This window comes from Varanus komodoensis, unplaced genomic scaffold (genome assembly GCF_004798865.1).
Source record: "Varanus komodoensis strain SLA01 unplaced genomic scaffold, ASM479886v1 scaffold11, whole genome shotgun sequence".
NCBI classification, from domain to species: Eukaryota; Metazoa; Chordata; class Lepidosauria; order Squamata; family Varanidae; genus Varanus; species Varanus komodoensis.
The window spans coordinates 24,832,578-24,855,671 of NW_025335317.1; the positions used below are offsets into that span (position 1 = coordinate 24,832,578).

Consider the following 23,094-nt stretch of genomic DNA (forward strand, 5'->3'; position numbering starts at 1 on the left):
ATTAAAAGATTAGCTAAGAATGCTGCTCCTCTAATGGTGAACTGGACTGGTCAGCAGCACCAGGAGCATTTTCAGATCATGTAGAAATGCCTCCACGTGTCCAGTGAAAGCAGGGTGTGGAGCTGCCTCATTGGCTCCAACTCCATTATCAAAGCTCCCCTCCCCTGTGACCCTTGTGTGTTTCGCTGAAAGTGTGTTTAGATCAGGTTGGGGAAACTGGGCCATGTTGATGGGATGGGATGGGCCTGCTTCCTCCCCACAGATGTACACATATGCAAATGTGCAGACAGTCACTGAACACATGGAAGCAATTCTAAAGAAGGCTTAAACAAAGGACACCTTTGAAAGTGCTTTTTTAAACCTTTAGATTTATGTTCCAAAGAGAAAATCATTGAAGATATGAAACTGACTTTAGAGGAACAAGAACAGACTCAGTGTGAACAAGAGCAAATACTTGAGGCCAAGTTAGAAGAGAATATTAAATGTGGAGCAGGTAAGTTATGCAGGATCATTTCCCTTTCTCTCCTCCCCATATATATCCCCAGTCTCCTCAATTTGATCGATCTGAATTGTACAAAGTAATTTGAAATCCTTCAAATATTATTTTTGATGGTCATGTTTTTAGACCACCACCTCAATTCCTGAGGTATAGCCAGCTCCTTTTAAGGCTAGCAAATATGTTGTAACATAAGCTTTTGTTAACTAGAGACCACTTCATCAGGTAAATGAAGTGTTATTCTCCCTTAACAAGTGTGTGTATCTATATCACTATCTCATATGGATGAGGAAGGAAATAAATGAAGTAGACAGTGGGTTCAGAGGTCAAGCAGTGCAGGAAGTACCATCTGTGGCAGCCTTACATGACTTCACGGTGTCCAGATATACTGGACAAGAACTCCCATAGTCATGCTATAATACATTTGGAAGGTTGCATAACATCTGGATTGGAATTGTAATCCATATAATCCAGAGAGCCCATGACTAATTCAACAGTATACAAAAGCTTTTAATAAATAAATGAAATTTAGTCAAGGAAGTCTATCAATGGTAATTCATCTTAATTTGAATGCGTGCAAAATGCTTGAATTTCCACCATAAGCAAGCTTGAGCAACTTCTACAAAATGAAATTATTTAGTCTCTTGCACTTTTATTGATCCTTTTGTTTCCTTCCTTGTAGAACTGGAAGAATGGAAAAAGAGGTACTTTGAACTAGAGAAACAGAACAGTAGTCTGGGGCAACAGAATGCTAATGCAGAGTTTGAAAAACACACAGCATTGCCCAACGAAGAGCTAAAAAGATTGCAAGAGAAACTGAAGGTAATATTTGGTTTTGTGGAGTGCTGTACAGACCATATATTACTTCATTACAAAACACTTAGGGCAGCCATGTGTATGCAAAGAGGGTGGGTAGGGGGTAAGAGAGCCTAACATTTGCCACAATACAGAGCCATAATGCTAAACTATTATTTAGCTCGGTGTCTAAATGAGGCCTATATTTGACCCTGGAATATCTAGTGAATGTTTTCATACTTCTTCAGCAGACAGGGGACTCTGCTTCAGGAAATATCCATAAATGTGTGACAATTTTAATTGTGTTTGAGTGTTTTCTCAATTCCCTAAGAAGAATCAGTTTAACACTGATGCGTTTTTTTTCTGATTTGATGCAGGAAAATGAAGAACAGCATCAAATGGATCGCAAAAAGTGGCTGACAGAAAAAATGCTCCTTATAGCTCAGACCAAAGAAGCAGAGACCCACCGTAACAGAGAGATGAAAAGATTTGCAAGCGACAGAGAGTTGCACACAAAGCAGCTTGAAGAAGCAGTGAGTAGTGCAGCGTGTGCTCTAACTTGCCTATAGGAAAGCCAAGTTCTAAATATAAGGGTCTAACTCCACTGTCCTAGACATGTCTACCTAGAAGTAAGTCCTTTGTGTTAAATAGGATTTTCTCCCACATAAGCGTGTGTAGGCTTGCAGCCTTAGAATCCTGAGCAATGTAAGCTGTTCTTGTTAGTTGATCAGTGTTGAATGACTAACAGCATGGCTTCCTGTCCAGGTTGCATGTTTAATTTAAATAATTTCCATTTATGATTAATAGACATTGTCCTTCCACCAACGGACTTGATGTCTTGACCATGAATTGCTGCACTGTATCCTTTCAGTCATCATCCTGTGAAGCAGGTCTAAGCTGAGATGGTCCCTAGGCCTGGTTCACCCAGGAGCCTTGTGGCTGGGGGGAGAGCTTTGATTCACATCTCTGTAACTTCAAGTAACTCTGTAAGCTCTGTAAGCTCAAGACTGGACTACTGCAGAAATTTCTCTACAGGGCTGCCCATTGAAGCTGATTTTGTCCCAAGTGTGAGAGAAGAGTAACTAGTCAGTGCTGCTTATTTGGGCTGTTTCATACTTGTGCCAAGAGAATTTCCTAGCCCGCTTGTTAGGATTGAAGGTCTTCATCAGTACCTTGACAAGGGCTGCCACTTTGGGGAAAGTCTGGGAGATGGAAATTGGTCAGGGAAAGTGTGATTGAGATTTTTTCTTGTTTAGTCACAAAGTTGTGCCTGACCCATCATGACCCCACAGACAACATTCCTACATGCTCTCCTGTCCTCCACCATCCCTCGGAGTCCGCACAAGCCCACACCCACTGCCCCATTGACTTTATCTAGCCACCTCATCCACTGCCATCCCCTTCTCCTTTTGCTGTCAATCGTTCCCAGCATCAGGGTCTTCTCCAGTGAGTTGTTCCTTATCAAGTGGTCAAAGTAATTGAGTTTCATCTTCAGTATTATTATTATTATTATTATTATTATTATTATTATTATTATTATAACATTTCTATGCCGCCCCTTGCCAAAACCTCGGGGCGGCTTACAACATGATAAAATACATTGAAATACAATAGTACATAATAAATTACCATTAAATATAACAATACAAAAAATACATTGATTTACAAATACAAAATTAAAATTATCAGTATAAAATAAAAATATAGGAGGAGAAAGAGAAGGAAGAAGAAGTTGCCCAGGCCAGATCATATGTTTTAACAATTGAAATGATGTTTAAATAAAAAGGTCTTTACCTGGCGCCGAAAAACCAGTAACGATGGTGCCAGGCGGACCTCTTTGGGGAGTGAATTCCATAGGTTGGGCGCCACCGCAGAGAAAGCCCTCCTCCGGGTACTTACTCTCCTAATTTCTTTCATGGAGGGTTCCCGGAGAAGGGACTCTCCCGCAGATCTCAAAGGGCGGTCGGGCATATACGGACGTAAGCGCTCGTGCAGGTAGCCAGGACCCAAGCCGTTTAGGGCTTTGTAGGTCATAATCAACACCTTGAATTGGGCCCGGGCTTCAATGGGAAGCCAGTGAAGCTGATGGAGGACTGGAGTCATGTGAGCATAACGCCCCGTCCCCGTCAGCAACCTGGCAGCTCTATTTTGCACCAATTGAAGTGTTCGGACTGTCTTCAGGGGAAGCCCCACGTAAAGCGCGTTACAGAAGTCTAGGCGGGAAGTCACCAGCGCGTGTGTCACCGTCGCCAGGCAGTCGTATTCCAGGTAGGGGCGCAGCTGATTAATCAGCCGAAGCTGAAGGAAGGCGTTCCTCGCTACCGCTGTCACCTGAGCTTCCAAAGAAAGCTCCGGGTCGAGGAGTACACCTAAGCTGCGGACCTTATCCCTAAGAGGGAGTGTTGCACCATTCAGGACCAGGTCAAATCCACCCTCTCCGAAACCCGATCCGCCAACCAACAGGACCTCCGTCTTGTCTGGGTTGAGTTTCAGTTTATTGGCCCTCATCCATTCCCTTACCTCGGCCAAGCACCGGTTCAGCACAGCCACTGCCTCACCTGGATTAGTGGCGAATGAGAGGTAAAGCTGGGTATCATCAGCGTATTGATGATTCCGCAGCCCACACCTCCTGATGACCTCTCCCAGCGGTTTCATATAGATGTTAAATAGCAGAGGGGATAGAATGGAGCCCTGTGGTACCCCATGGCATAGCTGCCATGACGTAGAGACATGGTCCCCCAGCACTACCTTCTGGAATCGACCGTCGAGATAGGAGCGGAACCACTGCAAAGCAGTGCCTCCAACCCCCAATCCCGCAAGTCTATCCAGAAGGATACCATGGTCGATGGTATCGAAAGCTGCCGAGAGGTCCAGAAGAACCAACAGGGATGTACTCCCCCTGTCCTTCTCCCTGCACAGGTCGTCGTACAGGGCGACCAAGGCAGATTCAGTACTGTACCCGGGTCTGAAGCCGGACTGAAAAGGATCCAGATAATCAGTTTCCTCCAAGAGTGCTTGGAGTTGTCCCGCCACCACTCGCTCCAGCACCTTGCCCAGAAACGGGATGTTGGCCACAGGTCTATAGTTAGTGGCCATCTCTGGATCCAGTGACGCTTTCTTCAGGACCGGTCGTATTACCGCCTCCTTTAAAGGGGCAGGCACTCGACCCTCCCTCAGAGAAGCGTTAACCACTTCCAAAATCCAGGTCCCAATCCCGTGCTTGGAGTTATTTATTAACCAAGACGGGCAAGGATCCAATAGGCACGTGGTGGGACGTACTCTTCCAAGCACCTTGTCCACATCATTGGGCCGCAATAATTGAAATTCCTCCAGTAATTTTGGACCAGACGGTGGCATTGGCGACTCCTCAGAGACCTCTGATTCATTAGTGGAGTCCAGCTCGTGACGAATCTGAGCGATTTTCTCCCTGAAATGCCTGGCAAAGTCGTCACAGCGGGCCTTTGAGGGTGGCATCGGATCTTCCTTAGGACCCAGGCGAACCAGGCCTTGCACCACTCGAAAAAGCTCCGCTGGACGGCATTGTGAGGAGGCAATGGAAGCAGAAAAAGACTTCTTTTTCGCCTCCTTCACCGCCACAGCATAGGCCCGATAGTGGGCTCTCAAGTGTGTTCGGTCAGATTCATCCCGTGATTTCCTCCACCTACGCTCTAGCCGTCTCCCAACTCACTTCATCGCCCGTAATTCAGGTGTATACCAAGGGGAAGAGCGGACTCTGCCCGGTGGGAGAGGACGCTTAGGAGCGATTGTGTCCACAGCCCTGGTCATCTCTCCGTTCCACAGTTCGACCAGAGCCTCGACAGGAGCACCAGTCTTGTCAGCCGGAAATTCCCCCAGGGCCCCCAGGAATCCATCCGGATCCATCCGGCTCCGGGGGCGGGCCCATACAATCGGGTCCGCACTCTTATAGAGGGAGAGGCCGCTCTCGAGCACAAACCTCACCAGGAGGTGATCTGACCATGACAGGGGAGTCAAACATAAGTTCTTCACCCTCAGGTCATCCTCTATCTGCCCCGTCGTGAATACCAGGTCCAGAGTGTGTCCACGTTCATGGGTAGGGCCAGTGACGTGTTGAGACAGGCCCATGCCCGTCATAGAGGCCATGAAGTCCTGAGCCGCCCCGGTCAGTCCAGACTCGGCATGGAGATTGAAGTCCCCCAGGACCAACATCCTGGGGGTCCTCAACACCAGGTCCGAGACGGTCTCTGTCAGCTCAGATAGGGAGACTGCTGGGCAGAAAGGTGCACGGTACACCAATAGAATCCCCAATCTGTCTCGTTCGCCTAACACCAAGTAGAGGCACTCCAGCCCTGGTCTCAAAGGGACCGGAAGACCCGTGAGAGAGATGGAGGCTCTGTAAACCAACGCGACTCCCCCTCCCCTCCCTTCTGGGCGTGAACAGTGTTGAACCAGATACCCGGGCGGGCACAACTGGGAGAGGGCAACATCCCCTCCCTCTCCCGCCCAGGTCTCCGTTATGCAAGCCAGGTCAGCCCCCTCATCCACAATCAAGTCATGGATGAGGGAAGATTTATTATTGATCGACCTGGCATTGAGCAGCAGCACTGTCAGACCCGAGGGGTGGTTGACAAGGCTACCTGGCGCCCTCTGGTTGGGGGCAGGATCAGAAGGAGGGACAGGTGTCAGCCATCTGTCCATCCTTCTTCTACGTGGGCACGTTAAGCCCCTATTGTTGTAACGACCATTGCCCGTGACCACGCCAATAGCAGCCCCCGTGGGTTCCCCAGGATATATAAACGTTGACATGGCCAGGAATGACTCAAAGCACTAATTAAAGCAGGGTAAGATTATAAAGTAGGTCGGAGGAGGAGAAAAAGAACGATAAAAAGAAAAAAAAAGAAAAAAGGGGATCCTTCCTCTTCCCTGAGAATCAGCAGTAGGCAGGCCTATTTCAACAAGAGTCCATGGCCAGCCCAGCCCCCCTCTCGTCCCCCCGAACGGCACCCCAAACGGCGGCGACCCCTTTGGTCGCCGCCCTTCGGCCGCCGGCCCGAGGCCGCCGGCCCCGGCCGTTGCCGCGGCTTTGACTCCGCAGGGCGCCTCCGAGACCCGCCCCGTCGCGCACCGCGCGCGCCCGATCACCTGGGCTGGCGGGCGGCGCTCTCCGGCGCCGCGTGCGGCCGCGCTGGCCGGTGGAGCTGGCTGCCGTCGAGGTCGCAGCCGTGTGCGTCTGCCTGCATTCGCTTGCCCGGGAGCGGCGTGATGCTGGGGGTGGGCGGAAGCGTCTCTTGCAGCGCGGGGTCCTGACCTTCTAAAGAGTATCTGACCTTCTAAAGAGCAGTCAGGGTTGATCTCCTTTAAGATTGACTGGTTTGATCTCTTTGCAGTCCAAGGACATTTAGGAGTCTTTGCCAGCACCAAAATTCAAAGGCCTCAATTCTTCGGTGTTCAGCCTTCCTTATGGTCCAAATTTCACAGCCATACATGGCAACTGGGAAAACCATAGCCTTGACTATACACACTTTGGTTGGCAGGGTGATGTCTCTGCTTTTTAGTATGCTGTCTAGATTTTCCATAGCTTTTCTCCCCAGGAGCAAGTGTCTTTTAATTTCTTGGCTGCAGTCATCGTCTGTGGTGATCTTGGAGCCCAAGAAAATAAAATCTGCAACTGAAAATAAAATCTGTAGGTAGTCACTATTTCTTCCCCATCTATTTGCCAGGCAGTGATAGGACCAGATGCCATGATCTTAGTTTTCTTAATGTTGAGTTTCAACACAACTTTTGTACTCTCCTCTTTCTCCTGTGACAGAACATTAAAATGCTAATGTTTTTGTAAACCAGGAGTTGAACATAAATCTCTTTTCTCTATGTCTACAAAAATAAATTACACCATTCATGTCCTAGAACAAATATCAGGTATACATTTTACATTAATATTAAAAAGAGAACAAAATAATCAAGTAAAGCAAAGTTTATTAAACCAGCTTCTCAAGATATTAAAGAAAACAACGTAATTTTCAGGCACTTTATATGCCTATCTAAGCTTGTTTCTTGTAAGCCACTTGAGGATCTTTGCCTGAGGCTGATGGAAGTCTTTTATGCCCTTGTACACTATAATTAACTTAAGATTTTGCTCTGAAGTCTCCACCCTTAATAGCTGACATAAACTCAAAAGTAAAATGTGTATTTTTTGCAATGGTACTAGATGAAAGAAATGTGCAAAAATGGGGCTATTGAAAGATGTTTGGAACCCAAAGAAATAGATTTAGATGACACTCTGGATCAATATGACTTAGTCTAGGACTGATTAAGAGCACAGTCTAGGGCTGTTTAGAAGTGACTTTTATTGATGTTTCCATCTTAATGCAATTTCAGAACAAATGTGTTTCTTTGGTTAATGGTCAATGCTTTAAAAAGCTTGTATTAAGCTTGTATCTTGACTAAAAAAAAATGTCCTGGTCCTCCAGACAGTAAAACAAAACACAAACAAACAAACAAACAACCATGCAGTTCAAACAGTTCCTACCTACAAGATGTTTACAGGGATTTCTAATTCTGATTCTTCTCCTCAGGAAAAACTAGTGTCAAAAAAGGATAATGATCTTCAAAAATGGCGTGCAGAGAGAGATCAGCTGGTGGCAGCGCTGGAGGTTCAGCTTAGCTCTCTGACTTCCAGTAATGCACAAAAAGACAAAGAAATAGAAGAACTGAAAAGGACTATACTAAAAGCTTCCAGGAAGGTCAGTGTAAACGTTCCTCTTTTTCTCTACTGCCTTTTTCTGTTGATGAATCTCTCACACAGAACTGTTTTACATTTGCAGCATCCCAGAACTTAGGAAGGTATGAATGAATGAATTCTGAAGGTAGTTAGGGGTGTCTTGAACAATTACCCTGCCCCTGTTTGCATGCACTTCCTACTCCCAAACAAATTGCCACTGCAATCTGATACACACATACAGATTCATCACCTGATTTATTGTACACTTGGATGGCTGAGTGTCTGAACTGCCTCCATGAAATGGATTGATATTAAAGTTCTGACTGTTGTCAGTCTCTCATGTAAGTATGCAAATAAAGTTGTTAACCATCAAGTGATATAAGTCACCAGTTACTAGTTGCTAGAGAACAAGTGGGGAAGGACTATTTCCCTTATGTCCTACTTGGGGCATTCTTTGTACTTCTGAATGGCCCCATGGAAATGAGATGCAAGGCTAGACTGTCTTTGGTCTTTTTATTTGATCGATTGATTTCTGTACCATCCATTAACCAGAACAGCTATCTTATGAGCCGACCTTATCAGAAGGAGATAAGTTATTTCTGGTCTCACTTGGGAAAGTGTAAATGGTGGCAGATGATCCCAAAGGCTACATAATTAAACCAAAACCTGTTTGCTTTCTGCGTCTTGTGACTTTAGACTGCCTTTCCCAACCTAGTACCATCCAGATGCTTTGGACTTCAAGTTCCATTTGCCCCAGCAGCATGGCCCATAGTCAGATGTGCTGAGAGTTGTAGTCCAAAACATCTGGAAACCATCTGGTTGAGGACTTCTGGATTGGATTTTGATTTGTTGAAGTTGCAAGTTGAAGGTGCAGCCACAATCTCAAGTAGCTCCCATGCCATTGTTGAATCTCTTGTAGTGGATATAATAGAGGCTGGATTTGAACTTGTCATGTTTTTCTGACAGATTTTACAAATGTGGCAAATACAGAAGGTGTGTGGGTGTTTCAAAACCTGCTCTTAATCTATTTTAAGTATATAAGCAGGGAATTTCGTGTTGCAACTTCCACACTGAGTATTAGTTTCAGGTATAACATTCATTTTATCTTTGTCTACAAAAATCCAGTTCACTGTAAATATGGTATGTTTTAGCTTTTGTGTTTATCAGTTCTTTTTAAATCCAACTTATTGAATACCCACTGCCTTTCTTGTCTTTTTCTTTTCTTGTTTTAAAGGATTATAAAAGTAACTCTGAGGAACTTGGGAGTGATGTTACTGAGGAATTAAAACAGATTGGTCTTGAAAACTTTACAACTGAAATGTCACCAATTCCAAAAAATCCAGAAAGCAATAATGCAGATGATCTGACTGACTATAAACAGGTAAAATGATAATGCACTTTGTTTTCTTATAATGCAGTCCTTGGAAAAAGAAGTTGGACTATGCTCAGTGAAACTAATCTGGGGCTTGTCCCTGCAGGAATACTGCTGCTGGTAGATTTATGCCCACAGAGCTTTCTGCCGTGTACAGGGCAGACGTGCCATCATCAGGCATGCCAGATAAGTGAGGATTGCAACCCAGGTTTTTCCAAAGAGAAGAGGAATTAGGATGGAGCAAAGATAGTGGCAGTATCCCCACCTTGTTAGGTCCACAGAAAGATCTGCAGCATTCCTGCTGATGAGAGACCCCGAATTGGAGTGAGGAGGGGAGGCAGAGTTAATTGCCATTAAAACAATAGTCAGAACTGAAGCAGAGTAACAAATGATAAATACACAGCCAAGTTTAATGGGTGCAGTTTTAAAAGGCTTCAGGTTAGGTAGTGGAGAATATCTTTTGAAAAAAGTTAGGTCCTTGATCCTGAAATGCTACCAGTGCTGGAACACAGTGAGACCTCCTGGGAGGAGTGGCAGCATCCTGTCGTGTACTTCATACATATCCTTGCCTTTCCCAGCATTATTCCATAAAACATCAGAGGTATCTTGAACTGTATAAATGTGAAGATTGTAATTCAGCCCTTTCTTCCTTAGCTGAAAGAAAAACATAATGGCCTGCCAGACTTCACTAATGCTGAGGATGTGGGTTCATTGCAGCAAAGTTCTAGCATTCAGGTATGCTTCCATCTGACAAGGAAGTCTTATTTAATTTGGTCTTTGAATATTTCTTTCTGGTACGCATAGGGCCCCAACTCAAAGTTCTGATTTTTTTTCTTGCGTTCTGTCTCCTAGCCCCTGCCTGCAGTTCAGGGTTGCTCATTCCAAGTTCTCACAGTATAATTTTAGGAACTGCTGGTGGACTATGACTGGCAATGGTCCTTCTCCTCATCTAGAAGCTGCCCACACATGCATATTCATGCACATAAAATTTCTGATGCTTCAAATGGACATTTGGAGGAATGTGGGGATAGTTGGTGGTGCTGGTCTATGTGGTGGGGGCATGTGTCAGTCACACTGATCTTTTGGTGAAAACTGGTTTTGTTATATTGAAAGTAGTTCTGCTGATAGGACATTTTGGTGGTGGCTGGGTTCAGACAATGTGATGACCTGCACTCAAGGGTTGGGTGTGGTTGTCATTAAAATGTTAATTATCATGTTGCCAGGATCCAGCTGTGCTAACAAACCATGGTTTGTTAACCACTAGCAACTCACAATTTACAATCCAACAGTTCATGGTTAACAACTCATACTTCCTTAGTTAGGCTGGGTTGTGATAATATGATGACCAACATTTCAGTAGCAATCCATGATTCAGCAGCAACAGCCTATGGTGCGTCTGACAGACAATTGGGCTTATTGGGTTTTGTTCTCCCCACTATTCTCTGCTCCAACTCTCCAGCAAAACCTGTCTTGTTTCTTCCTTCCTGCTCAATTGCAACCCCTTTCTTCATGGGTTTTTTTGTAGCCCTGCCAGTTACACCTGCTCCACTGATGCGGCACTTTGGAGTTGTTACTTCACTTTTAAAAAGTTGGGGTGTGTACAGTTTCTCATTTTTTCAAAGGTGAGCCCCTATGGCAGTCCAAAATGTGGAGCCTGGCCTGGCCAGTATCCCAGTAATTGACAGCTGTCAAAGTGCAGTAGATAATATGCATGAATATTGACCAAGCAAAGCTGCATACACATTGCTTTGCACCCATTTGGCAGCTGTCAGTTGACGAATAGAGAACTGAAAAGGAAAAAGTTGAAGAGTTTATTTCCCCGAAAGGTGTGGCTAGTACTGGTCTGGGTATGGCCCTCTTCACTTTTTAATATTGACCTGACTTACCAGTTTTTACACCACTTTTTTCATATTTTTCAAGCCTGTAAGTACTCTGGAAAGGGGAGTTCTACATCCAATCTCCTTTATGTAATTACTTTCTTTTGATAGAAGAAGAAGCCTTCTTTTCTTTCAACCTCTCCAACAAATTTGAACATTCTTACAAGAGCAGGAAATACATGCGGACGTCATGGCTATAGATTGTGTGTGTTCTTTCTTTCCCCCTTCCCTTCTCTTTTGTCACAATTTAACAGCAGGACCAGTCAGACACCATCCTAGATTCTTGTGAAGTATCTTCAGAGAATGACCAAATCAGCCGCTTTCCAAAACCTGAAATGGAAATTCAGTTTACACCTCTTCAGCCAAATAAGATGGAAGTAAAGCATCAAGGGAATCCTTCTTCAATAACTATAAAAGTGCCAAAGGCGAGGAAAAGGAAGAGCAATGCACTGGATGAGGTAGTGACAACTGACTGAATTAAGCTTTCTTGACCTGTGTATTTGCCTACCACTGTAAATAAAGCTTCTATTAAAAAACGCCTTAAAACATAGATCAGAAAAATTGCCCAAGCCTGCATTCCTAAAGTAATTTGCAAGGAAATATCGTGGCATTTGCTTTCCAATCAAGATGCATAGGATGATGCTATATGGTGTGCTTCTTAAGTGTTTTGACATGTTTTTCTCCATGTGCTTGAACACTATAGAACAACACATACTTTTACCAATACCCCAAAATCTGGATTCACTAAGTATTTGTCTAACAAAGGGATCTTTTGTGAAGATTTCTGAATGGGAAATATTCCTCATTTTTATTTTATTTGAAGTAAGTATTAGCATTCAAAACAATTGAATCAATTTCCTCAAGACTTCTTAGGATGCGTTCTTCTTGTCTAACTAGTTGCTTCTTCTGAAGTTCTGGTTAGCTGGGTATGAATTCTACTATAGCTAGTCAGTCACAGGCATAAATGCAACCTTCTAGGCATTTCTGAGTGACTAAGCCACAGGTGGACCACATGAGCCCAGACACGGAGCACATCTCCATCCAATCACAAAATGTCACAGCCCAGGGAATCGGAATGATCATCTTAAATTTGATCTGCCAGCTGAATTCAGCCTGTCCTTCTTGATTAGTGTTGGCCTCTCAATCTGCGTGACGATAGACACCGACAGTGGCAGATTTGAGGGACACACTGTACCCATAAAAATATTGTCCTGGCTTGCATTTTTGAACAAATAGGAGTTTTGCAGATTTATTATTAAGCTTTACAACATGGTCGCTTTCTGCCATGTAACTCAGTATGTGTGCTCCATCCAGATCACTGTTTGTGATAAGGAACATCAAGACCACATTTAACTGTTCATATTAAATTTCAGCTTAGTGTCAAATTTCCAAAAGTGGCTTCTTGAATTCAAGCTCAGTACTGTCCATGAACAGTGAGAAGCTGAGTTTGTTGGAAAGCTAATTCTTTCTCCTCAACTTATTTCTTCAAGAGCAATAATTTGTTGCATTGCTGGAAAAGCAAAATTAGAAAAAATACACTTCTGATGATGTCAGTCAGGTACTGAATCCCTTTGAGCTGTATGCTGTAGGACTATAGCTACTGTAGATCACAGTAGTTAATATCATCTCTTACTCCTTAGTCATATTTCATTCCCCTTGTGCATTTGAATCTTAACACACAGTAACAATGAACTACAGCAGTTGGTCCTCATATGCAACCTTTGTTTCAATATTGCAGTTCATCACTTTTTCTCATGTACTTGCTCCTTACTCAGAGCTGACACTGCAGAATAGCCAAAATCACCCAGTTACTCACTTGCATCAGTACTGCTGTTGTAAAGCACTTGTGAAGCCTTAAGCACAAGTAGCTGAAGTGAATCATTTGGATTTCCTGCCAGAACTTGTTCTGCAAGTTTGAGGAAATTGGCACAAGAACTGGGACTAAATGTTGACTGAAATTCATGATAGCACATGTGAAGAGCTTAAAATGTGGTGATTCAGTTCACTTTTCATGGAAGGGTAGTGATAACGGAGTCCTGAACTAGATCATCTTCCCATTCAAACAGCTAAGCTCTCTCCTTTTCTGCTTTGAATGGATTGACGATCTATTAAAAAAATATAGACCCCAATCTGAACTTCACTTCATCACTCACCTGCAGGATACATATATCTTGGGATAACTGTAATCTCAAATTTTGTCACCTTACAAAGATAAACACCTCCCTACATCACAGTTGGCATACATAATTTATCTGTATTAAGCGAGTGTACACACTTCCTTAAAAATGCCCAGACCAAAGTCTAGCTATTGCATTATTTACAACAATCTTAGTGCTAAGCACTGTTTAGGTGTTCCAAGCAGAAGGGTCGGATAAAATAAGGTTTATTGTGTTGCCTGAGCTCTGGCATGGTAACAAACCATGGTTTGTTAACTAAGAACAGCCCACAATTCACCCAACAACTATGGTCTCTTCATGGGTTGTTTGTGGTTGACAAACCATGGTTTGTTAGCACAACTGTGTTCAGGAAACACAATAACGCACATTCAACAGCAACCCATGTTCAGCCTTTAATCCTTTAATGTAAGTTACTGTGTTGTCTGAACCCATTTACTATTTCAATGGTGGAGTGTAATCTCTGCCAAATTTCATCCCTGACCTTGAGTCCTTTAAGTCTCAATGGTAGCAATTCTATTTAAAATCAACACTATTTTTCCTTTGCCTCCCCTCCCCCCCAAATTAAGATAATGCCTGACCAGTTTACCAAACTTGTATCAGATCTGCTATTCACAAACTCCTTGTGCATGAAAAAATTATCATCTTAATGGTCCAACCATGAAGTGGCACTGGAGTACTTCTAGCCTAACTTCAGATCTATAAAAAGTTAAACTTATATTTCACTTTCTAAAATATACAGGAAAATGCAATGCCCAGAAGAAATGATAAAATGGATAAACTAGCACTAATACCTTTTCAGCTTTATTTAATTTTGGGAGAATGTTTCTTGCTTGTCCATAGCTTAAACAGTTTGGAATCATTTTGTGACCGAACATTGCTGTGGATTTCACCTCTAAGTTCTCCCTTTCATCTGAGAAATAGTAGTAAACAACCCAGTTTGGAAAGAGTAGTTTCATGTTGAGCAAACCATTCTGTTTTTAAGGACTTCTTGAAGAGTGAAAATGAGGAGAATGCTGCATCCCTGATTAACACAGATAGATGCTCTGATTCACTAAGCAGACAAAAGAAAAAGGTGTGTCTGTGCATATATGTTAAAAGCAGCATGTGCTATAACTTTCACACGATGGTTTTGTAGTCACTGAGAGCTTCTACTTCATGGCAATATAGAACTGAAATAAATAAATGAAAATTAAAAAGTTGCTTGGATATAATATGCAGTAGCTCTGTTTTGGTCTGCAAATTCTCCTCAACTATCCCAGCACTAGTATTCTCCATCTCTGCAAAAGTGAGGGTATTTACTAAGGAGTAAGTTTGGCGCTGGGCTAGAGTAGGAGGACCACCAATTCTCCATGCCTTAGTCCAGGGTCGAACCTCTCTTTGGAGTCTTATCTTTCCCTGGCCAAACGGAAGGGGGCATCTTCGTGTCTCGTCTACTGGTCTCTCTAAATCAAGGGTACATACTGTAACTGCAAGAGGTCCAGTGGCCATTTTCATCCACAGGCTACACTGAGAAGGGTACCATGCAGTCCATGGGACACCCACAGAAAGGGGTGTGGGGGACAAGCATGTAACATGCAGTTGATCCTTTTGTGCTCTGTAGCTTCTTCTGAAGCCATTTGATTTATTTCATTTTGGAGGTGTAGCATGGCAGTGTGCTGCCTACAGGCCACTTGCTACCCATCCTTGTGTTAAATGGTATAGCTAAGAGCCATCTGGTTAAAATGGCTATGAAGCAAAAAACTGGGCTACTGAGAAATGAGAAGGAAGGTATCACTGTGCTTACATGAACCCCACAGCTTGCAGAAGTCCTAAAACATTTCAAGGGGGGGGTGAGATGCACAAAGGAAGCTCAAAAGCAGGCCCCCCCCCCACCACACACACACAAAAGAAAGCCTAATTAGAACTGAGCATACCCAGTGGCCACAGAATGCTTGCTTGTTTGTGTATGAGCACCAGGAGTCGAACAATGTGTCTGAAAGAAGGAATGGCTGCATACTACAACATTTGGTTGATTATCTCATTTATCTCAGTCTAATTTCTTGTTCAAAATCAGTCATGAAAATATGACAGTGCTGTTCACCTTTGCTCTTCTAATTTCCTTCAGCAGATAATGTTGGCCCATTTTTGTTCCCAGTGTGGAGAGCAGACCCTCCCTTCCTTGGCAACCGCTGCTAAGAGTGCTTTGGACTGCCTCTTGTATTAGCAGCCTGCCACTGGGGGAACTTGGCAGAACCAGAAGAGGGTGATTCAGGTGGTCAGTTAGCTACAACATCTTCCAATGAGGAGAGGCTTTTAGCTTCCCCCCCTTACAATACTAGAAAGCAAGGAAGTCATTCCATGAAGCTGATTGGTGAAAGATGAAGGAGAGCAAGCAAAGTAGCTTTTTACACTGTGCATCATTAAACTATCATAAGATGTAGGGATGGCTGCCAAGCTTTAAAATTCTTGGAGTATAAGGCAGTCAGTGGCTACTGGTCATGACGGCTATAGTCTGCCTCAGATTCTGGAAGCAATCTGTCCCTGCATAGCAGCCAGTTCCTGGGGGACAGAAGGGGAAGGCACTAAATTATGTTCATGTCCTGCTTGGGGGTTCCACCGTGGAAACTGAGATCTGGGCTGGTTTGGCCATTGATCTAATTCTGCACGGCTCTTACATGATATCACTAGCTGTCCCATAAGCAGTTTAAATATTCATGTTGGAAAGATTGATAGTGCTCTAATTGTAGCTTCTTAGATGAATATTAGGATGTGAAAAATGCCTGTGGGCATTATTAATGCATTGGTTTGACTTAATATCTATGTAGTTCTTACACAAAAGTCATCAAAAGTCATCAAATATGCCTGGAATTCCATTCTTCATAGATATATTAAAACTAAATGCATAATGGAAAGTGGTAGCACTTCCATAGATCTTGTTTAGGCAGATGGCAGAGAGAATTACTGCACTTGAAACAGTTTCCTCATACATTCTAATCTGCAATTTTGTAGCAGGAACTTTTATTCTTCAGCCTTAGTAATTGAACTCTAAGGGTCAAAACAGTGATTGCGTCATTTAACAAGAGACTTGTTCATGGTGGCTCCATATGAATACCTTGGAAATTCTCAAAGCTGCTACTTGATCACTGCACATACATAGAGATGCCGGTTTATGCAGACTGCAGTGCCCACATGCATATAAACCCTACACAGAGTTGCTTATCCACCCAGAGGGTCCTCTAGGTAAAGCACCTTGTTGCATGCCTGGCACTCTTACTGCTGAACTAAATCAGGAGGAATAAAATAGCTGGAGCCCACAAGTATTTTGTAATTTAAAATATGTATATAGTACTCTTCATTTTGTTACTAAATGGTGTATCAGATTAATTAAAACAATTAAAATGAAATACAAAGATAAAAAGGGATAGTCTGTTAAGCCAGGCATACAAATTGACAAATATCTGTGTAAATTGACCACAGGTGCCAAACCACCATTCAAGAAATAATGTGGCAGAGGAGAGAATTCTACAGGCCACTCTCCCTGGTTGTCCTCAGATTTACCTGTGCAGGTGACAAGGCAATAGGGATCTATAGATCTTGTGAATGGGCAAGTTGACATAGGTGAAGGCACTTGTCCCAAATTAATTTCTTTTGTAAACACACTTCCACCAGGGTGTAGGGGCAGCATGAAAACCTAATGAATAATTAGCTTTAATGCAATATTTACTGCTGCGAAGTACACATACTATCTTTAAAACCTTTCAGGGAAATTCTAGCCATCCCAGAGATACAAGAGCAGAATGACTAGCTGTAGTTATTCAAGAGGATTAAATGACTGAAATTCTACACATACTTACATGGGAATAAGTTCAGTTGAGCCTAATAAGCTTACCTCTGAGTCATTCGCTTCTACTTCAAGCTACTTGGCAGAGTCATATTTCAAATTTGTTAAACCCTGCCTAAAATCCTATGCAAATAATGGGATGTCAAGTTCCCTTTGCTAAACTGGAAAGATGCAGGCCTGCAGTTGGATGGGTGACCATATTTGGAAGTGGCACAGGGGATTGGCCTTGGTCCTTTTAGGCCTGGCCCCGCCTCTTCCCTTCTGTAGCTGTTAATAAAGGACTAGGCTTTATCAAGTATATTACAATCTAGGAAGTGCATATCCTTTGCAGAAGAGTGGCAGCTGTTTGTAGCAAGCAGTTGTATATAGGACAGAAGCTAACAACGGTCTGGATTTTAAATCTAATCTCTAAATGTCTGTTGAATGTTTTGTGTTCCTTTAGACTAATCCTAACCGAGTTCTCAAAAAGGATTATTCCTTAAGAAGTAAACAGTTGCCTGCAAGTATAAAATCACCAGGGAATGCAGGTGGAACACTACAGAAATTTGGTTGTTTCTTGCAGAATTCTCCTACAGTCATACAGTCCAAAGGTAAATGGCAAGCCAAAGATCCTTTGTTTTTTCAGAGTTGTTGAGATGCTTCTGTTGTTGTTGTTACTTGCAAAGTCGTGTCCGACCCATCATGACCCCATGGACAACATTCCTCCAGGCCTTCCTGATTTCTACCATCCCCCGGAGTCCACTCAAGCTCACACCAACTGCTTCAGTGACTCCATCCAGCCACCTCATTCTCTGCTGTCCCCTTCTTTTGCCATCTATTGTTCCCAGCATTAGGCTCTTCCCCAGGGAGTCTTTCCTTCTCATTAGGTGGCCAAACTATTTGAGTTTCATCTTCAGTAACTGGCCTTCTAAAGAGCAGTCAGGGTTGATCTCCTTTAGGACTGACTGGTTTGATCGCCTTGTGGTCCAGGGGACTCGCAGGAGTCTCCTCCAGCACCCCAATTCAAAGGCCTCAATCCTTCGGTGCTCAGCCTTCCTTATGGTCCAGCTTTCACAGCCATACATTGCAACTGGGAAAACCATAGCCTTGACTATACGCACTTTTGTTGGCAGGGTGATGTCTCTGCTTTTTAGTATGCTGTCTAGATTTGCCATAGCTTTCCTCCCAAGGAGCAAGCGTTTTTTAACTTCTTGGCTGCAGTCCCCGTCTTGGAGCCCAGGAAAATAAAATCTGTCACTACCTCCATTTCTTCCCCATCTATTTGCCAGAAAGTGAGAGGACTGGATGCCATGATCTTAGTTTTCTTAATGTTGAGTTTCAAGCCAACTTTTGCACTCTCTTCCTTCACCCGCATGAAGAGGCTCTTTAGTTCCTCTTCACTTTCTGCCATGAGAGTGGTATCATCTGCATATCTGAGGTTGTTGATATTTCTCCCAGCAATCTTAATTCCAACTGGTGATTCATCTAGCCCCACCTTTCTCATGATGTGCTCTGCATATAAGTTAAATAGGAAGGGTGACAGTATACAGCCTTGCCGAACTCCTTTCTCAATGTTAAACCAATCAGTGGTTCCGTGTCCAGTTCTCACTGTTGCTTCTTGACCCACATATAGGTTTCTCAAGACACAAAGATGGGTCAGGTACTCCCATCTCTTTAAGAATTTGCCACAATTTGTTGTGATCCACACAATCAAAGGCTTTAGCGTAGTCAATGAAGCAGAAATAGATGTTTTTCTGGAACTCCCTAGCTTTCTCCATGATCCAGCGTATGTTGCACTTGTGGGTGGTGTATTAAGGAATTAAAATATTATGAAAATTCCTCTTTCAGCCAAGAAACTGATGGCAACAATCAAATCTCCCAAATCTACTGAGGAGATATCCGTTAAAGAAAATGGTGTTAAGCCCAAGCGAGCTAAGCGCAAGTTGTACTCAACTGACATTTCCTCTCCCATAGAGTTCTCTGGTCATGTGGTAAGTGGCATGAAACTAACCTGTAAAATGGGTGCAGAGTCCCTTTCAACCCAAGGACTTAATTCAATTTTGGAGAAACTGCTGTCTCTACCCACCCCATCCTACCTTACAGCATGATCCGCTTAAAACTAAGGACCACTGACTTTGATGGGACTTCCTTCCTCAGAGTCACTGGATTGTAGTCTTAATTTTAAATGAACCCAATTGTAGGATTTCTCTGATAGTCAGTGGATCCCAACTTCAAGCTTAATCTGTGAAGTCTAGTCTTGCCTTAACCTCAGCATGTTAAGAGCCAATGTCTCAGAAATCCAGCATTGTCACTAGAAACACTGATGGATTTGGTGGCTCAGAGCACTTCTGTCAGCTTAGGCTGAGCTGCATCCTTATTTAGACAGAAATAACCTAGCTCATCCAGATCATTGCAATGTGTTATCTGTGGGGCTGTTTTGAAAAAAAGGTTCAGAAACTTCAGCTAAGTCCAACATTGTCCAGCAATATTATTAATGGGGACTGGCCAACACGATCATATTATGACAACATTTTCCCATCTGCACTGGCTCCCAGGCCTAAGCTTGATAAAAAGTGCCAGTATTAACTTTCAAAGCCCATAATAGTTTAGAGCCACATCACTGAATGATTGTCTCCTCACATATACACCTGCCTGGGCACTAAGATCAACTTGAGCATCCTCAGTGAGCTTTCACTAAAGGAAATTAGTTGAGTGGCCTCTAGGGTGAGGGTTTTTTCTGTTCCGACACTCTAGTTGTGCAAAGCCCCAAAGGAGGCTTGCCTAGTACCACATGAAGATCACCTTGTTTTTGGTAGGCATTTTCATCTTTTAGTTTATTTATTTTTAATTTTTAAATTTTATTAATTGAACAAACATAAACAACACAATTAACATAATAGTAATAACCATAATAGTCTTTTAGTTTATGTTGTTTTAAATCTATTAACTATATTTTAAATCTTCATACTCCTGCTAGGCTTTATTTGGTTACTTTTATTTTAAATGTTTATATTGTATTTTATGGTTGTATTGGCTGTGGCTCATGTAAAGAAATGTAATAACTAAATCTCGCTCCAAATGGGGTTAAGACAAATTCTCACATTGTTATTATAGTATCAGCTCCACATTTGATTTATAACAGAACTTAAAAATTCCTTTTCAGATTGTTATGGATGAAAAGGACAGTGATCATGAAATCATCAAGCGACGTCTCAGAACAAAGAAAATGCACTGAGTTTTTTCACATTGTGAATCATGTACAATTCTCAGTTTGTGAATCTCAGAGCACAACTGTTTTAAGCTGAAAAATGATTGTAGATTGAGAACTGTGGCATCTGTTCTGTTACTTTATAAGTACAGTGTAAAAATCGTGTTCCCTCTTTTTTATGTTTCCAGAATTTGTGTATAAACTTTGGTACAGCTAACTGTTCAAATAAGGGATATGGGAAGATTAAATATATTAATATGTACCCATACTTGTTTCCATTTCCATTTATCCTGAGACAGATTAATATACAGGCCAGCACATATTCTTTGAGTGTATAATCACACCATGGTCAGCTTAAATATAAGTATTGGCTTTGAGTGTTCCTTCAAAAAACCAAAATAATTTTTAAAATCTTGTTTTTCTAGACCTTAGGGTTATAAAGAAAAGTTAAAAAAACAGGACCATGGCCCTCCAGCTATTGGACTACAATTCCTATCACCCTGACTATTGGTTATGCTGGCAGGGGCTGATCAAAATTGAACATCATCTGGAGGGCCACAGAGTCCCCACTCCTGCTGTAAAATGGGTAGGCGATCCTCAGTGAAAACCCAGGATGAGGGCAGGAGTCATCTGAATGCTCAGTGCCCTGTGGCTCTCGGCCACAGGCAGTGGCATTTGGAGAGGGCTGCCATGTGAGTGAACAGATGGGGGATCCTTTCCGCAATATCCTATGGGCGGCTACTTTTGCTAAATTGCTGCAAGTATAATGCAGTCCCTATTTAACCTGCTAGGTGTGAATGCTTTTACTTACAACAGGTCTAGAAACTGGCACTTCAGAATGTCTGCATTCCTTTCCAGTATGGAATTAAAAGAAAGTCCTTGGATAAAGTTCTACCAGTGGTGGTCATGACTAAGTTACATCCCATTCTACTCTGGCTAGAACCCCTTGAGAATTCTATGTTAAGCCTGTTCTTTGTTGTACCATATTTTAATACTTTGGTTTCTTCCTGGGATAATCTTTGTTTTAAAAGAAAAAAGAATGAATGTTCTCAGGCTAAATTCGAGTAGCATATATATTTACTTTAATGACAGTGCTAATGCACATTTGTGCAACCAGCAGGGAGTGAAATTAAATACTTCAACAGTCTCACTACAGTAAATCTTCTTTTCACTCAGCCAACACAAAATCTATGTGCTCTCTTATCTTCTAGCCTTTTAAGTGGAGCATGGTGGTATTAAGAACCAAGACCTCCCCAACTTTTGAATGATGGCTTTGTATGTGCTCTTTTGTGGAAAAGTATGCTTGCTACTCTTCTTGTATTGAAGTTTCATCCATCTCAGAATATATGTGCCTTTGCCACTCCTTTCTGCTGCAGATGGAAGGCCCACTGGTCTTTCCATAAGGGGCATTTTGATCCAGAGGAATCTTCTGCAGCTGAGAGACAGTGTTCCATTTCTTTGAGACTGCAAAGCGTGGTGGAACATAAAAATGTCTTTTGTGTATACATAAAGACATAAGGATGCACATTGGGTTTATCCAGCGTTAGTTAGAGTAGATGCCTTAAAAGAATAGAACTTAAGATAGTCATGACTTGCATAGGACTAACAGTAGATACAAGCCAAAGTATGCAATATAAATTACTATTATATTGTATATTATATCCCACCTTTCTTCTTGCAAGAATCCCAAGACAGCTTACAAGATTCACCTCTTCTCTGTTTAAGTCTCACAACAACAACCCTGTGAACAAGGTTGGCTGAGAGTTGTGACTGGTCCAAAGTCACGCAGTGTCTTTCATGGCTGAGCAGGAACTAGAACCCAGATCTCCAGTTCAGCACTCTTCACCTCTGTGCCAAACTGGCTCTCAGCTGAAGTGCAGATAAAATGGTAATGTAATTCTAGAATGCTCACTTAGGATGGGACCTGGGTTTCCCCTTCTTTGCAGTTTGGCTCTGGCTTAGGAATATAGGAAGCTGCTTTATGCGGAGCTGGCACACTGGTCCACCTAGGTCAGGGATCGGCAACCTTTAACACTCAAAGAGCCATTTGGACACATTTCCCACAGAAAAGAAAACACCGGGAGCCGCAAAACCCTTTTGACATCTAAAATGAAGATAACACTGCATATATAATTTTTTACCTTTATGCTGTGTATAAAAAGAAACTATATTATTATTATTATTAGAACATTTCTATGCCGCCCCTTGCCAAAGCCTCGGGGCGGCTTACAACACAATACAATACAATACAAAAATAACAATATAAAATTAAAATTAATAATATAAAATAAATAAAAAATATAAACGATATAAAAGGAGTTAGAAAAGTTATAAAAGAAAAGAAAAGAAGTCGCCCTGGCCAGATAAATAAGTAAATATTGTTAACAATTAAAATGACGTTTTAAAAAAAAAGGTCTTCACCTGGCGCCAAAAAACAAATAACGGCGCCAGGCGGACCTCTCTGGGGAGCATATTCCATAGATTGGGCGCCACCGCAGAGAAAGCCTTCCTCCGAGTACCTACCCTCCTAATTTCTTTCACGGAGGGTTCCCGGAGAAGGGCCTCTCCCGCAGATCTCAAGGGGTGGTCGGGCATATATGGGTGTAAGCACTCCTTCAGGTAACCAGGTCCCAAGCCATTTAGGGCTTTATAGGTCATAACCAACACCTTGAA

The 23,094-nt window shown here is 42.7% G+C and overlaps 1 protein-coding gene across 1 annotated transcript in view; it reads left to right on the top strand.

Annotated features, from left to right (window-relative positions):
* Positions 1-20,597, top strand: part of KIF20B (kinesin family member 20B) — a 66,060-nt gene extending 45,463 nt beyond the window's left edge. The window contains 13 exon segments of the mRNA XM_044420023.1: positions 368-493; positions 1,179-1,318; positions 1,669-1,824; positions 7,843-8,010; positions 9,223-9,369; positions 10,015-10,095; positions 11,495-11,695; positions 12,728-12,764; positions 12,767-12,795; positions 14,397-14,486; positions 17,677-17,824; positions 19,062-19,204; positions 20,377-20,597. Coding sequence (XP_044275958.1) covers positions 368-493; positions 1,179-1,318; positions 1,669-1,824; positions 7,843-8,010; positions 9,223-9,369; positions 10,015-10,095; positions 11,495-11,695; positions 12,728-12,764; positions 12,767-12,795; positions 14,397-14,486; positions 17,677-17,824; positions 19,062-19,204; positions 20,377-20,448 — 1,538 coding nt within the window. The 3' untranslated portion in view covers positions 20,449-20,597.
* Positions 20,598-23,094: the final 2,497 nt, after the last annotated feature.